This window comes from Alligator sinensis, unplaced genomic scaffold (genome assembly GCF_000455745.1).
Source record: "Alligator sinensis unplaced genomic scaffold, ASM45574v1 scaffold1051_1, whole genome shotgun sequence".
NCBI lineage: Eukaryota > Metazoa > Chordata > Crocodylia > Alligatoridae > Alligator > Alligator sinensis.
Genome location: NW_005842473.1, coordinates 189,506 through 204,513, shown reverse-complemented (window position 1 = coordinate 204,513; position 15,008 = coordinate 189,506). Strand labels below are relative to the sequence as shown.

At 43.8% G+C, this 15,008-nt stretch overlaps 1 protein-coding gene across 2 annotated transcripts in view; it reads left to right on the top strand.

Annotated features, from left to right (window-relative positions):
- MXD4 (MAX dimerization protein 4) overlaps positions 1-15,008 on the top strand; it is a 53,737-nt gene that overhangs the window by 26,647 nt on the left and 12,082 nt on the right. For both annotated transcript variants that reach the window (XM_006030894.3, XM_006030893.3), the window contains exon 4: positions 13,232-13,346. In XM_006030894.3, coding sequence (XP_006030956.1) covers positions 13,232-13,346 — 115 coding nt within the window. The remainder of the gene's footprint in view (positions 1-13,231; positions 13,347-15,008) is intronic.

Below are 15,008 nucleotides of genomic sequence, written 5' to 3'. Positions count from 1 at the left end.
TCTGATGGTGTTCAACGCCGATAAATGCAAGGTTCTCCACCTTGGGAAAAAAAACCCGCAGCATCCTTATAGGCTCGGCAGTGCTATGTTGGCTAGCACTATGCAAGAAAGAGACTTGGGGGTCATCATTGACCACAAGGTGACCATGAGCCTGCAATGCGATGCTGCGGCTAGTAAAGCGACCAAAACGCTGGCTTGCATCCACAGATGCTTCTCAAGCAAATCCTGGGACGTCATTCTCCCCGACCCAGGGGGCAGGGCACAGGTCCACTTCCAGGTCTGCTGCTGAGCTCGCTGCGGAGCCCCCCGTGCTCCTGTGGGACACTCCATCTACCCCACCATTGCAGTGCTGACGAGCTGCCTGGTACCTTGAGTTATGTAGAAAAAACATTTAAAGTTGTCTCCAAGTCCATATCATCGATCATCTTCAAGATCGTTTCAGGCTGGACATAAGGAAGAATTTCTTTACTGTCCGAGCCCCCAAGGTCTGGAACAGCCTGCCACCGGAGGTGGTTCAAGCGCCTTCATTGAACACCTTCAAGATGAAACTGGATGCTCATCTTGCTGGGATCCTATGACCCCAGCTGACTTCCTGCCCTTTGGGCAGGGGGCTGGACTCGATGATCTTCCGAGGTCCCTTCCAGCCCTAATGTCTATGAAATCTATGAAATCTATAACTCCTATGCATTGAGTGGTACCTCATTTCTAAAACTAATTTATTTAGGACAGTCAGTGCTTACCTCCTCACACAGGGGCCAGGTGGTCAGGGGAAAAGGCAGGGGAGGAGTAGCCTGGCACTTACCTTCTTGAAGCCACAGGGGCTGGGCAGTTGGGGAATGGCCGAGCAGGGACAAGTGTATGATTATCTCCTCACTGCCTGTGGCATCCTTAAAAGGATCTCCCAAGGCAGGGGCGGACAAATATTTTGGGCGGAGGGCCGCTTACCCAGTTTTGGCAGGCTGTCGAGTAGCCCCGGCCCTTGATGGGTGCCCCACCCCCTGGTCACGATCTTGGGACCAATGTTTCAGGGCCAGCACTGGTGGGGCCCAGAGCAGGGCAGAGAAATATTAATTTTCTCCATTTTTTTAGGGGCCCTACAGGCTGGATAGAATGACCTTGCAGGCTGGATTTGGCCCGTGGGCCATATTTTGCCCGCCCCTGTCCCAAGGACTCCAGGGTATCATGTCATCCCGATTGAGACTCACTGGGTTAAAGCAAATCTAGATTTGGCTGCAAGATTATTTGGAACTAATTGTAGGATTTGGTCCTAAATTTTAAATGCCTTCATCTTCAAGTGCCTGATAATATAGGTACACAGCTAGAGAAGCCTTGGATCTGTTTTTTGGAGGTGCTGAGTTGCCTCAGCTTTTGTTGAAGTCAAGCTTGCAAGGGCTCAGTGTCTGTGAAAACTAAGCCCTAGGTGTCTTGAATTTGGCAATGAAAAATTGCACTCCACATTAGTGGCCATTTTGAAAATTTAAGCATTAATGCTTGAGGGATAACAGAAATATTTTTTTTCTAAAGACTATTACTAGGATATATCAGATTCAGAACCAAAATAACAATTCGTGACCACATTTGTATTGCATATTTTGTCGTGTTGACCCAACCCGTGCCTCAGAGAAAATGTGATCTTAAAATATCTGCTAGCTACAATTGACTTTTATCATGTTACTCCCATTTTTTCCCTGATTTGCTGCTGGGTCAGCACTTTACTGTTATTTAGGAAGTAGTGGGAGTAACTCTCCATTTTTCCCCTATGAGCAGCCATCAGTGATACTCATCTGTGAACTAGCTGTGAAACAACATTCTCTTGAGAAGTCTGCAAGCACCTTCTCTCTTCTGAGACAAGTGCATCCCTTTCACAATGCAGCCAGTGTTCACCTGTCCTCAGCTCACAAGGGACCACACATACAGAATCACTTGCATCATCTTGTTTCACAATTGATCTTGCATCTACTATCAAATGTGATATTTAAGGGGCTGTTTCCTTACATAATAGTAGCAGCATGGTGGGCTACTGAGAGCACTGTTGACTTTCATTTCTTGGCTCTTGGGACACACCACCAACTGCAAATATTTCACGCATCCAGTAGCAATCAGCAACAGCACACTGAGCATCTTGATATGGAACAATGCCTTAATACTGAGAGTGTTTTCTCCCTTTTCATTAATTTGAAATTGCTGTATAGCTGAAACCTGTTTTGTAGTTTGCATGAAACTTGCATTTTATTTCAGAATGTTATGTGAAATTTTTTTTTAGAAGGCAAAAACATTGAGATTCTTCCTGACTGAGAGCCTGTGCAGGGACATACAGTAGGGACTGTGAAATGTACTGTAATTATACAATAGGTGATGGGATGTTTTATCATACTGGATACAAACATAATTTGTATTGTATATTGTATAATATTGTATTGTATATTGTATAATATTTGTATATTGTATAATTTCTCTCAAATCCATGATTTGAGAGAAAGAGACAGACAGGCAATCACAAGGAGATAGTCCACATGTTTAATGTTGGCAGGATGAAGTATGGTGCCATTGCTATTCTAATATAGGAGAAAAGGTGGGTAAACAGTAGCAAGGAGATTGGTGGTGATGGAGGGTGTCTCCTGAGGTCTAGGAGGAAACCCACCAGACATAAAACAAGTAGGAAGAACACTTGTGTACTAGGTGCGTTTGGAAGTTTCCAGCCAGACATGATTAATTTCTAGAACTCAGAAGATGGTGTAATGCGAAATCTAAGAGGATAAAATGGAGCAGGGAAGAGAGGTTCTTTGCCAGTGTGAGCTAACCTGCTGCAGCCATCATGGGACAGCTAGAATCTCATTCGCTAGCCCAGCTGTGAGTATCCTGAAGAAATACATGTAAATGTAATTACTATGTGGGTGTGGTCATTAATAAGCTTTGTAAGTTGCTTTCTCATGTAGTTAGTATTTTGTTACAGATTTTAGAGCATTTGTTTAAAGCAACTATATAACTGCTACTGGCCTTTGGATTTAATAAAGGAATTTTAACTGAATTACTGACACGTTCAGCTGAATCCCAACACATATGGAAATAGCAGAACTTCATACTTTGACGTGCACACACTTTATGGTGTTTCACTGCAAGCTAGCGACCTTTAAAGTAGACAGATTTAAGATATGCTTTCATAGAACCATCTTTTTCAAGTATTGATTGAATCCTTTAATTTACAGAACACATTGGAAAACTCATGTAATACTTTCAGAAGTACAAAATACCCTTAATTCACCTTTAAAAATATTATTAGAGCCATACTTGCACCTCTTCTTTTTAAGGAAAAGTTAACTAATTTGATGGAGATTTATAAGGTCTTCATTCAGCTATGTACTCGAGCAAGTACCTCATAGGTAGACAGAGACAGTGAGAGTATTTGTAATTATGTAGATGTATTTTCTATGGTAAGACTGCTTGAAATCATATGTAAAGCTTTTGCATGTTCAGTGTACAATAAAACCCTTATCACAACACATACAATGTGACCATGTGCAATATCTCAGTTGCTGTGTAGACAGGCAAGAGCCATCAATTAAAAAGGGGTTAACTGTAAGAGCAAGTAAAATCATGTTAAAACATGTAAAACCCCTATTGACTTCATACTTCAGGACTAGCCCCCTAAGCCATTGATGATTAAAGATTTAGTAATGCTTTCCAGGGGTGGGCTGTATGTTAGAAAATGCTTGTAGAATTACATTTAACAAGAATATGAATAAAAACACAGCTTACTTTGGACATGAACAAGTTCAGATTATCACATGAACCTGATTTTTTTTCTGTTGGTTAACTTACTTCAACTGAAACCTTCACATTACATTTATCCAGCTATTTGCATTTCATAAATAATAAGTGCAACTATCTTCCTATTAGGAAATGTTTTCAGTATTGTGAGTGTCTGTCTCATGCCTATCCTGGCTATGGAGAGTGATCATTGTGACATTCTCTTCAGGAAGAAAACCTGGCCATTAATCATCTCAGTGTCTTTGAAAGAGAGAGAGGCACAAACCGTATCTCTGTTCCAAATTCCCCTGAACTCTGGCTGCAGGTATTTGGATTCAGATTTGAACATCTCAGTTCAGAGCTATGTCTGTTTTGAACCCGTGCATGTTTTTAGAAATGTTTATTCACTAAGCAACAGTGAAAGAGCTAGTAACAAGTGCTCTGAACTCAAGTTATTCAGAGACTGAGCACTGGGATTGACACAAATTTTAAGGGTAGGAAAAATGTGGCTACAATCTAAGAGAAGGGATTGGATTCTGTTTGATCATTACTGTACAAGTACCCAGAGTTCACTGTGTAATCTGTTGCTTCCTCGAGCTTTATTTGGAGCCTCCTGTTCATGTGCGTTGCCTATAATAACTCTCTCTAAAGTGGACTTTTCTGTATCACACCGTCATGTATCTTGCACACAAAGATGGGCAGAATTTGGACAAAATGTTCTAAAGCCATGTTTGCCCAAGAGATTTGGGATTATTAGACAAGATTGGTTTAAGATCAAAAAGGTTCAGTTTGTCTAGTTTTTCAGCTGAGACCCATTTCAGGTTGGGGCCTTGCATTTCCTGGTCCTACTCTCACCCATTTAATCTGCAGTATCACTGGAGGTCTTTGTCTCAAATATCCCACGGTTTTCAGAAGTAAATATTGGGAGGTTTCAAAAAGTCACCCTGGTATGCTGGGATGGTGAGAAGACTAGCCGAACCATTTCAAGTAGTCCCACTTTTATATTAACGCTAAAGTGGTACTTGGGTGTGAGCCTAAAACATTTCTAGCCATGTTCTCTAGCACGCACAAGGCTTTTCTGCTTACTCTACTACATTATTGCTTGAGCTGCTCCAGAAATGTTTGAGAGACTTAAAACCGTTGTCTGTTGGTGGAATTAATGAGCCATTTATAAAACAGCTTCAGTTAGAACAATTTAAAACTAGTTAGGAGTCAAAGTTTACACAAAAGTTACATGGGCCTACCCCATTTTTTACAGTCATAATGCTTTGAAGTGGTCCCGAAATCCATTTAGTGAAAACAGGCCCGGCCAGCATAAGCCTAAAACCTGGTGTGCACTCTAGTTCTGATATGACACTGACTTAGCTAAGCCAGTTCTCAAACCCTTTAGAAGATTTCCTGTGTGTGGAGTGCCTGTTGGAAACAGAACAACTTCCAGCAATGCTGCCTGCCCCTCCATGCATGCAGTGAAGGAGTGTGTTGGGTTTTTGCTGGTTTTTACAGCCCTGGATGGAATTTACTTATGTTTTTGTTTGTAAGTGCTGACACTTGGTAAGAACACTGTTTTATTGCTGTTGCTGTAAGCCATATGTGTGCCCGAATGCTGTTCATATGCCAATACATAGTATATTTTTCTTTATCTGAAGCCTGTATAGCATGTATTCAGCTTTGTATGTGAAAGGTTTTAGCTAAATTGCATGCAGGGGCTAATAACATGGGCTCATACAGTTCCTTCTTCAAAGTGATACTACCCTGATCAGCAGAATTATTATGCTAGAGCTACTAGTACTTTTGTCAGGCATCCAGGTTGTAGCCATATTGGTCTAGAAGCAAAGGGAATCAGAACTCATGGTAGAGGTGATATCTTTTATTAGACCAACTAGATATTTGCAAAATTAAACAAATATTTTTGCAAAAATCTAGTTGGTCTAATAAAAGATACCACCTCTCTCATGAGTTCTAATTACTAGTACTTTTGAGCATGTATACATGTGCTTGGGGGCGGGGGGGGGGGGTAATTAGAGTGGGTCCCCCGACCCCCCCCACTTAATTAAAACGCCTGCAGCATCTTGTGTATTCAGCATCCTATGCTTCAAAATAGCGGCAGAGGCACTTGAACTAAAGCTTATTCGATGAGCTGTCATTTGAAACGTGGGGACGCTGACTACGTGTGACAGCGAGGCTGAAGGAGTGTTCTAATTAGAATGCTCCAGCAGACTCGATTAATCGAGTATGTTCCGACACGTTTAATTAGAACACGTTGGAGCAGATGTCCAGTGTGGCAGAATGCCATCACGGTATCTCCCCAAACTCTGCTATCAGGCTTATCACCTGTCTGTCAGTTTGGTTGCCTTGGTCACTGCGGTGGGCAGGCAGCCCTCCCCCATCTGTTTCATGTAACCCTGAGTTGTAACCTGAGCTGGAAACATTCCTGGGGGGGGATGACCTGCTCCTGTGGACATGAGAAGCTACAGGTAGCCAAGGGGGTAACTCCATGTCTCTATGGTTTGGGCACTTAAAGCATGGCAAGAGGGCAGGTGATGAGTATTGCTTTTTAAACTGATAGGTTGGCATCAGAAACACCTGCCTGATTGGACCTGGAAGGTGAGGTCACTTGAAAGCACCAGGCATCAGCCAATGGGGCTGATTCTGGTGGGAACTTAGTCATGAGGTCATGATAGGGATATATAGGATCCCATCTTCCTGGAGAGAGCCATGCTGGAAAGCAGGGAGAGAGCTTCCATGCTGGAGCCCTAGGGTTCCTGGCGGAGAGAAGAAGAGCAGCTGTACGCTGCAGCCCTCTCCCTCTCTCTCTCGAAACTGGACACACAAGAAACTGCCTGCCTCTAGAGGAAAGCAACCAGCCTCTGGATGATACTTGTGAGTAAGTTACTTGAGATCTATCTAGATCTATAGCTTGCAGTCAAGCAGTTGTGTAATCAACAGCTGCTAGGCCACACTGTTTGCTCGAAAGTTATTCTTTGGTATTGCTCTATCCTGTATCTTACCCCAAGCCTTCCTTCTGTACAAATAAAGTTTGCCTCTGAGCATAGGGTGGGAGATTTATTGAGAGGGGGACTGGGTTATGTCTTAGTCAGCCGGACCGAGGGCACACCAAGGGAGGCTACTATTTAGGCTTCAGGCTAAAGGAAGCACCCCAAGTTCTGGCATTGGGTCGAGCACTCTCTAGTACTACAAGGCCTGTGTTTCCCAGGGGGCACAGGGGCAAGGACAGTCCAGACCCTGGGTGGTGGCAGCAGTACCCCCAGGTTCGCAGGTATGTTCCAGGAAGGGGGGCGGCCAAACATGAGGTGCCCCAGGGGAGACACTCGGAGCTTGGAGTGTGGCAGAATGCCATCACGGTATCTCCCCAAACTCTGCTATCAGGCTTATCACCTGTCTGTCAGTTTGGTTGCCTTGGTCACTGCGGTGGGCAGGCAGCCCTCCCCCATCTGTTTCATGTAACCCTGAGTTGTAACCTGAGCTGGAAACATTCCTGGGGGGGGATGACCTGCTCCTGTGGACATGAGAAGCTACAGGTAGCCAAGGGGGTAACTCCATGTCTCTATGGTTTGGGCACTTAAAGCATGGCAAGAGGGCAGGTGATGAGTATTGCTTTTTAAACTGATAGGTTGGCATCAGAAACACCTGCCTGATTGGACCTGGAAGGTGAGGTCACTTGAAAGCACCAGGCATCAGCCAATGGGGCTGATTCTGGTGGGAACTTAGTCATGAGGTCATGATAGGGATATATAGGATCCCATCTTCCTGGAGAGAGCCATGCTGGAAAGCAGGGAGAGAGCTTCCATGCTGGAGCCCTAGGGTTCCTGGCGGAGAGAAGAAGAGCAGCTGTACGCTGCAGCCCTCTCCCTCTCTCTCTCGAAACTGGACACACAAGAAACTGCCTGCCTCTAGAGGAAAGCAACCAGCCTCTGGATGATACTTGTGAGTAAGTTACTTGAGATCTATCTAGATCTATAGCTTGCAGTCAAGCAGTTGTGTAATCAACAGCTGCTAGGCCACACTGTTTGCTCGAAAGTTATTCTTTGGTATTGCTCTATCCTGTATCTTACCCCAAGCCTTCCTTCTGTACAAATAAAGTTTGCCTCTGAGCATAGGGTGGGAGATTTATTGAGAGGGGGACTGGGTTATGTCTTAGTCAGCCGGACCGAGGGCACACCAAGGGAGGCTACTATTTAGGCTTCAGGCTAAAGGAAGCACCCCAAGTTCTGGCATTGGGTCGAGCACTCTCTAGTACTACAAGGCCTGTGTTTCCCAGGGGGCACAGGGGCAAGGACAGTCCAGACCCTGGGTGGTGGCAGCAGTACCCCCAGGTTCGCAGGTATGTTCCAGGAAGGGGGGCGGCCAAACATGAGGTGCCCCAGGGGAGACACTCGGAGCTTGGTAGGTGGACGGGCACAGTGAAGTGGGTGGCTCAGCACAGGAGCCTTGGCCTACAGGCCTGCCACACTTGCACGTGTACAGGCACCCTTTGTTGTTGGGAGGCATGTACAGCAGGTCTTTTTAGACTTGCAGTCATTGGTTGTGAAGCATAGCATCCACCTTTCTGTTCTGTAAATGTGCGCACGCATCTGTGAGAAGAGTTTAATATTTTAGTGTCAAGGATATCCGTGTATACGTGTGCATTAGAAATCCGTTTGAGGAAATCCCAACTTCTAGGCATTAAGCCAGCTTCCAGCAAGTGGAAATTTCATTTACGTGGATGTGTAACACATGTGGACACCAAGCTGTCTCTGAAATTATCCACTAGTTGGGATATTTACCAAGTTTGTGGGGTTCAGTAATTCCTTATATTAAGCTTTTAAGGAACTGAAATTTCTGTTTATCAGGTGATATCCAGAGCCCACTCCTGAGGATACATTAGCATCTAAAGCACTGGAAATCTCTGCTATATTTGGACAGAAAAGATGCATAACATTCAAGCCACTCTCCTGCTACAGCTAAAATACAAGCAGTTGCAGTCACAACTCGTTGTTCGCCCCTGTGCTCTCACCACTGGGGCTTGTTTCTGTGGCAGTGCTGGGGATTCAGTCTTTGGGAGCCTGGCTAGATTGCTAGCTGTCTGTGAGTAGCTGTGGTCAGGATAGTTTCTTTCCATCTGCATGTAGCAGTAAGAGAGTGAACTTCTATAGGTACCAGAACTTATCTGTATCTCTTGCCCAAAGCTTGTGCTCCATGTGGATATACACCTAAAGCAGTGGTCTTCAACGTTTTCAAACTCAAGGCATCTGGGCTAAGTACAGAGAACACATTACTCAGTCACTTTGAGGTCTTATTGGTTTTGGCTTATTTTCCAGGTAGAATTTGAGGTGTTTTGACTTATAAAGTACTATCTAGCTTGATCCATGATTATCTTTAAGATACTTCTCTTGCTCTGGGTGGCATTGATTCGTGGAGGTAAACAAGCTGCCGGCTCCCTGTTACAAAAGAGAAATCACTGCGGGTAAGGCTATTCCACGACAGTTAGTCTCTACTGGACCTTGTTTCCCCATCAGTGTGATCAGGCTTTTCCAGGACTTCCTGATGGGAAATATGGAGTAATTCCTTGTGGGACCATAATAATTAAGACAGGTTTTATTTGAAATATGCACATTGTGTGCAGCTAGTTATAGGCTATTGTGTTATATTTTGTGTGTGGGCTGGGTGCATATCTTACTTAAATAAGGATATTTAAATTTATGCTTTGAAACCCTATATAGCTTCAGGGGTTGGAGAGGTGCTATCCTAAGTCTAAAAGCTTGACAAAAATCTGAGGGTTTATTTGTGGAAGTCTGAAGCTAGAACAAGCCTTCCAAGTTAATCATGATGGCAAGGACCAGTTTCCTCGTGTTACAAGACACACTGTACATTATTAGCATTGAAGACATTTTAAAGCTGTAATTGTTTGTGTTTCATTTCCTTTTTATATTTTTTCTCAGTGATCAGTGAATATAGTCTATTTAGTTTCCAGTAGAGTTGCAATGGAGCTGTGATGGTCTAGGACATATGCAAGAAGCAAGGACAGATTTTCTGGTCAATGGTTGGGAGGTGTTAGACAAGCTTTGGGGCACAAAATACCTTCACATTGTGCCCCAAAACATGTCTAATATCTTTCCCAACTAGGCAGTGAGTCCAATGAAAGATAAAGCCAAAAAAACCTTGCTGCTCTGTTTCTGTCAGATTTTCCTACTGGCTCATATGATGCTGCAGTATCTGAACTGGACATATAGCACAGAGCAATGAACGCTTGAAAAGAAATAAAGCTATTTCTGCTGGCACCCCATAACATTTCTGTTGGTTTTGCAGCTGACAGGGTTGAAGTAGCAAAACGTTACGTTGTCACTAGGTCAGCAGAAATTTTTCTGAACTTCTTTAGAGAAAGGGACTGAGTAAGTATGTTGGAAACACCTCTTGCTTACAGTTCTGTCATTTTACGGGAATTAGCTGCTGTAAGCCGATGGGTGTAAATCATTTGATTTATCTTCACCATTACTGTTCCATTCTCCTCTTTGTCACTGCATCTTCCTTCCTCTCGGCTGTTCTCTTCTGCTATCTGATGTAAGTAGACTAAAGCTGCTGATGCATCCAAATTCCACTCCGGGTGCACACAAATAATTATGTGCAAATTTAGAGGTTATTTCTGAACCCACTTTAGTGGGGGCTGCGCTAGTGCCAGCCATGGGGCCCCCGGGTTGCAGGGCTTCATTTAGTGCAGGACTGTCCAGCTTCTAAGCAGCTGAGGGCTGCATGACCTGGGGGCTGCACTAGTGCCAGCCGTGGGCCCCCAGGTTGCAACCGCCTCCCCCACTCCCAGCACCTCTGCACACTGTGTGCAGGCAGCCTCCGCCCCCACATCACTGTACTGCGTGCTCGGATGGTATCCCCCACCCTGCACCACGTGTCCCCACCTCGGCTCCTTTACTGCACCATGTCGTGGGCTCCACCAGTGCGGTGAGCTGCGCCACTTTTTGTGGGCTGCAGGTGGCCTGCGGGCCATCAGTTGGACAGCCCTGATTTAGTCCATGAAGCAAATTCTTAACATTTAAGCCATCTTTTAAGGTTACTGATGAGCAGCAAATAGAAAAAAATATCGGCCAGGGTAGTGCTTCCTGCCACTCTCACCAAGTTTTGTAATGTCTGGGACCTGTCTAAAGAAGCATCCAGATTTTGATTCAGCAGCTCCTCACACGGCACTGTTTCATGGGGATTCACCTGTGCTTTGAGACACAACTGAATAGGTTGTAGAACGGGGGCCCTGTTCATTGTTTCTTCTTTGTAAAGTTTAGAGTATGAATTTTTATAAACGAATACAGACGAAGCATCTTTTGCCATTTCTTCCCTTCCCCCAATGAATCATGTTTTTCACCATTCTTATTTCTTGAGTGGCCTGAAGAAGGAAAACCCATGTCATGAGTGTCATTATAATTCACACAATGTATTGATTACTGATTTGTACAAATTGACATGCAATCAATTAAATGTAAGGAATGCAATATAAGTATTTAGTCACATAAAAGCATGGAACAGTCATTCTTGACAATTATCTGTATTTTAATAGGTTTGAAACAAAAACAGCCTTTTCTCCATGTTTCTCTCCAGTCCTTGTTCATGCAAATTACAATGGACCAGATGTCACCTTCTCAGCTATAATAAATTGTCTTGGGCTGTAGCTTAAATACGGATGTTGAACACTTGTTTTTAGTAGTTATTAAAGAAAAAAACCCCAAAGAAAAGGGAAAGTAATTTTTGACCAGAAGCATATAATTAACATGCAAAGAATGTTTGAATGAATGTAGCTGATAGCAGAATTGAAATGAACCCCTTCCCCCCCGGAAATGGTGATTCATTGCACACTTATAATTTCTTTTATTTATTCTTATTATTGCCTTTGAGACTTAGGCATCCTCAAATCTATTAAGCCTTCAATCTTTCCTGATGTTAGAAATACCCTTTTGTACTAATATATATGAAGAGTGATGATTTTAATTTCTTACTGAGATAACAGACTGACAGAAAAGGGCAGAATATTACAAACATTGCTCATGTAATCACTTATATAAGATGTATCCTTTTCATTGTAAAGACACATGGTAGCTCCATATTGCTTCTTGTTCAGTTGCATGTACAAAATAGGAGGTATTTTTAAATGCTGAAATATACTCTTGAAATACTGTTTTGTTTTGTCACTTGCCTTGTTTTAGATTTTGAAGTAAAATATTTTGTGGATTATTCTGTATGTCTATTGCCAGTCTTTTGATGAAAGAAAATACTGAATGCATTAAACAACTACAGAAACCATCCTGTAGATGTTTATCTTATCTTTCCTGGTGAATTTAGTATTATTTAAAGGCGTGTGTGCATGACAGTTTTTAAAGCAGGCTAAATGCTTTTGCACCGCTTTAATGGTGTCAGTGTTTGCATACCTCAGCGGCATATTGCGCATTTAATTCCAGCCACTGTAGGAAATTCACAGTGTAATGTGCCTTAAATAACTCCGTGACTCTGCAAGAAGCCCTGCAGGCAGCCTGGCAGCAGCCTGGGCAGGCAGGCTCCACCCAAGAAAAGCGGCGAGCCTGATCTCTACCCCCCCCCGAGCCTGCCTGCCTGCCTGAACGGCGTGGGGGTCCAGTGCTTTCCTCCGCAGCTGCGGTGCCCCCGGGACCACCCAAGACAGGTGACTGCAGGTGGGTGGGTGCCGCCGGCGGGGGAATGCGCTGCTGTCGCAGAGAGAAGCACCAGCCCCTCTGCAGCTCAGGGACTGCTTCACCCGCTGGCAGCTCACCCTCCCCTCTTCACCAGAAAGGCAGGGGGTGTTTTTTAAAACCCACCACTTCAGTTTAGGGCCCCCATTTTGTCTACACATGCTCTTAAGAGAGAGGACAGGGAGTTGTGGCTATGAGCAGTGTTGCTTACAAAGGAATATTGTAGCAAGCATGAAAATGCAACAGAGCTGGAGTTTTTCTTCCCTTACATTTTTGTTGTAAACACCATTCTTGATGTATAGCTGGAATCAGGTATCCTTGTCAGAGGGGTGTGGTGGGTCAGTAGTAAAAGGGCATAGGAATGGGAGCCAAGAGATAAAGCATTTTCTCTCATTTCCTTTTAAACTATGTGAGAAACTCATTCTGAATTCAGGAGGAGTTCCATACTGAGCCCCTCACTTCTTGTCCTTGCTCTGCCACTGATGTGGTTATTTACTTGAATTATTCCATCTCTCTCTGCCTGTTTCCTCCACCGATAAAATGGGGATAGTCGAATAAACTCAGCTTTTTTTAAATGCTCTGAGATCTGGGTATAAAAAGCACTGCAGAAGGGCCAAGCATTATTATTTTTCAAGTGACCTTTGGGGCCTGATGCTTTGCCAAAGGGAGGGGAAAGGAAGCCACCGTTGTTGAGTCGAGTTCGAAGCAGATGGTATTTGCATACAGGATGTGCTTCTAGAGGGTCGATTTGCTACAACGTTCTTTGTTTTTAATAATTTCAGACGGGCTAAACTGCGGCTATATTTGGAACAGCTAAAGCAGCTTGTGCCTCTTGGGCCAGACAGCACCAGACACACCACTTTAAGTCTGTTGAAAAGAGCTAAGATGCATATCAAGGTAAAATCATCCACCCACATTTTGTTTTCTTCAAATTTAAGATTTTGTATCTGCTGAAAAGGTACCATCTTTGATTTGTGCCCACAAAAGTATTTCCTTGAGTTACTGCATCCAAGTATTGTTTTATTTCAAGTGAGAGGTTAAAATGGACTCTGCTGTTCCAAGCCTATGAAATGGTGATTTCTTTTCAGTCTCTAATGGGTTATATTTTGTCTTACAACAGTTATACCTAATTCAGTAATGGCCAGTCTGATTTTTTTGAAGGGCTGGGGCAGACTGATTTGCAACTGCATTACTTTTAGTTAAAACAAGCTACTCAACTGAAAGTTGAAATAACTAATGGAGTGGAAAGGATTATGGCTATTAGTAACACTATGTGCCCTGTACCTTGATGACTAGATCTTCCAGTGTTTGAAATTCATTTAAAAGAATGAAAAAGAAATTAAGGCTCTGCTTTCTGAGCGTTTTATCTGGTTTTCCATTGAATATGAAAAAAATCTTTAAAAAAATATTTTCTGGCTTTCCATCTAGTTCTATAGCCACTCTCTTGGTCCTTGTTTTTGGAAGAGCAGGGTTTACAATATATCTTCTAGGCAATATAATACTACTACTAATAATAATAAATCTGCAAAAATCCAAATGGAGCCTGCTCTTGTGCAGCATTCATTCAATGCAGCCAGTGGGAGGGGAAAATAGAATTGTTGTCAGACATTAGACATATACATAAGCCAAACCATTCCTATTAGTAACAAATGCACCAAGCTATCTTCTCAACTGCTATAAATTGGTGTAAGTCCTTTTCCCTCAACACAGCTGTGCCTATTTACACCAGCTGGCCTCTCCAGGTTTATAATTCAGATTAAAGTGAATGACCTGAACATGCTTTGTGTTTTGGCCTGCCAGTGATATTCCCTACTTAAGCCTGTGTACCATGGACTGCAGAACTAGGCTTTGTTTTTCAAAGGCCCTCTCTACACGTTACATGTATTACACAATTAACTGGTTAATTGTGCAATTAATTTAGACCAGCTCCATGTGCTGCTGCAGTTGGGAGTCCTGCAGCTGACCAGGGGAGGGATGGGGTGGCAGGCATGTGACCTGGCTACTTGCCAGTGCAGGGGAAGCCCCAGTTCCCCTGCACTGGCAATAATGCATGATTGGATCTCATGTTGGATCCCACAGTCATGCTTCCTGCCATGAATGTGTGGCATGGCAAGAGGCATGATTACGTGGATTGTGCATCAGGTGCTATCATACCTTTACCTGGATGTCTAAAGGGGCCCAAAGTGACACATTTGTGAGATTCATAGATGTTAGGGTCAGAAGGGACCTCAATAGATCATCGAGTCCGACCCCCTGCATAGGCAGGAAGGAGTGCTGGGTCTAGATGACCCCAGCTAGATGCCTATCTAACCTCCTCTTGAAGACCCCCAGGGTAGGGGAGAGTGCCACCTCCCTTGGGAGCCCGTTCCAGACCTTGGTCACTCGAACTGTGAAGAAGTTCTTCCTAATGTCTAGTCTAAATCTGCTGTCTGCTAGCTTGTGGCCATTATTTCTTGTAACCCCCAGGGGCGCCTTGGTGAATAAAACCTCACCAATTCCCTTCTGTGCCCCCGTGATGAACTTATAGGCAGCCACAAGGTCACCTCTCAACCTTCTCTT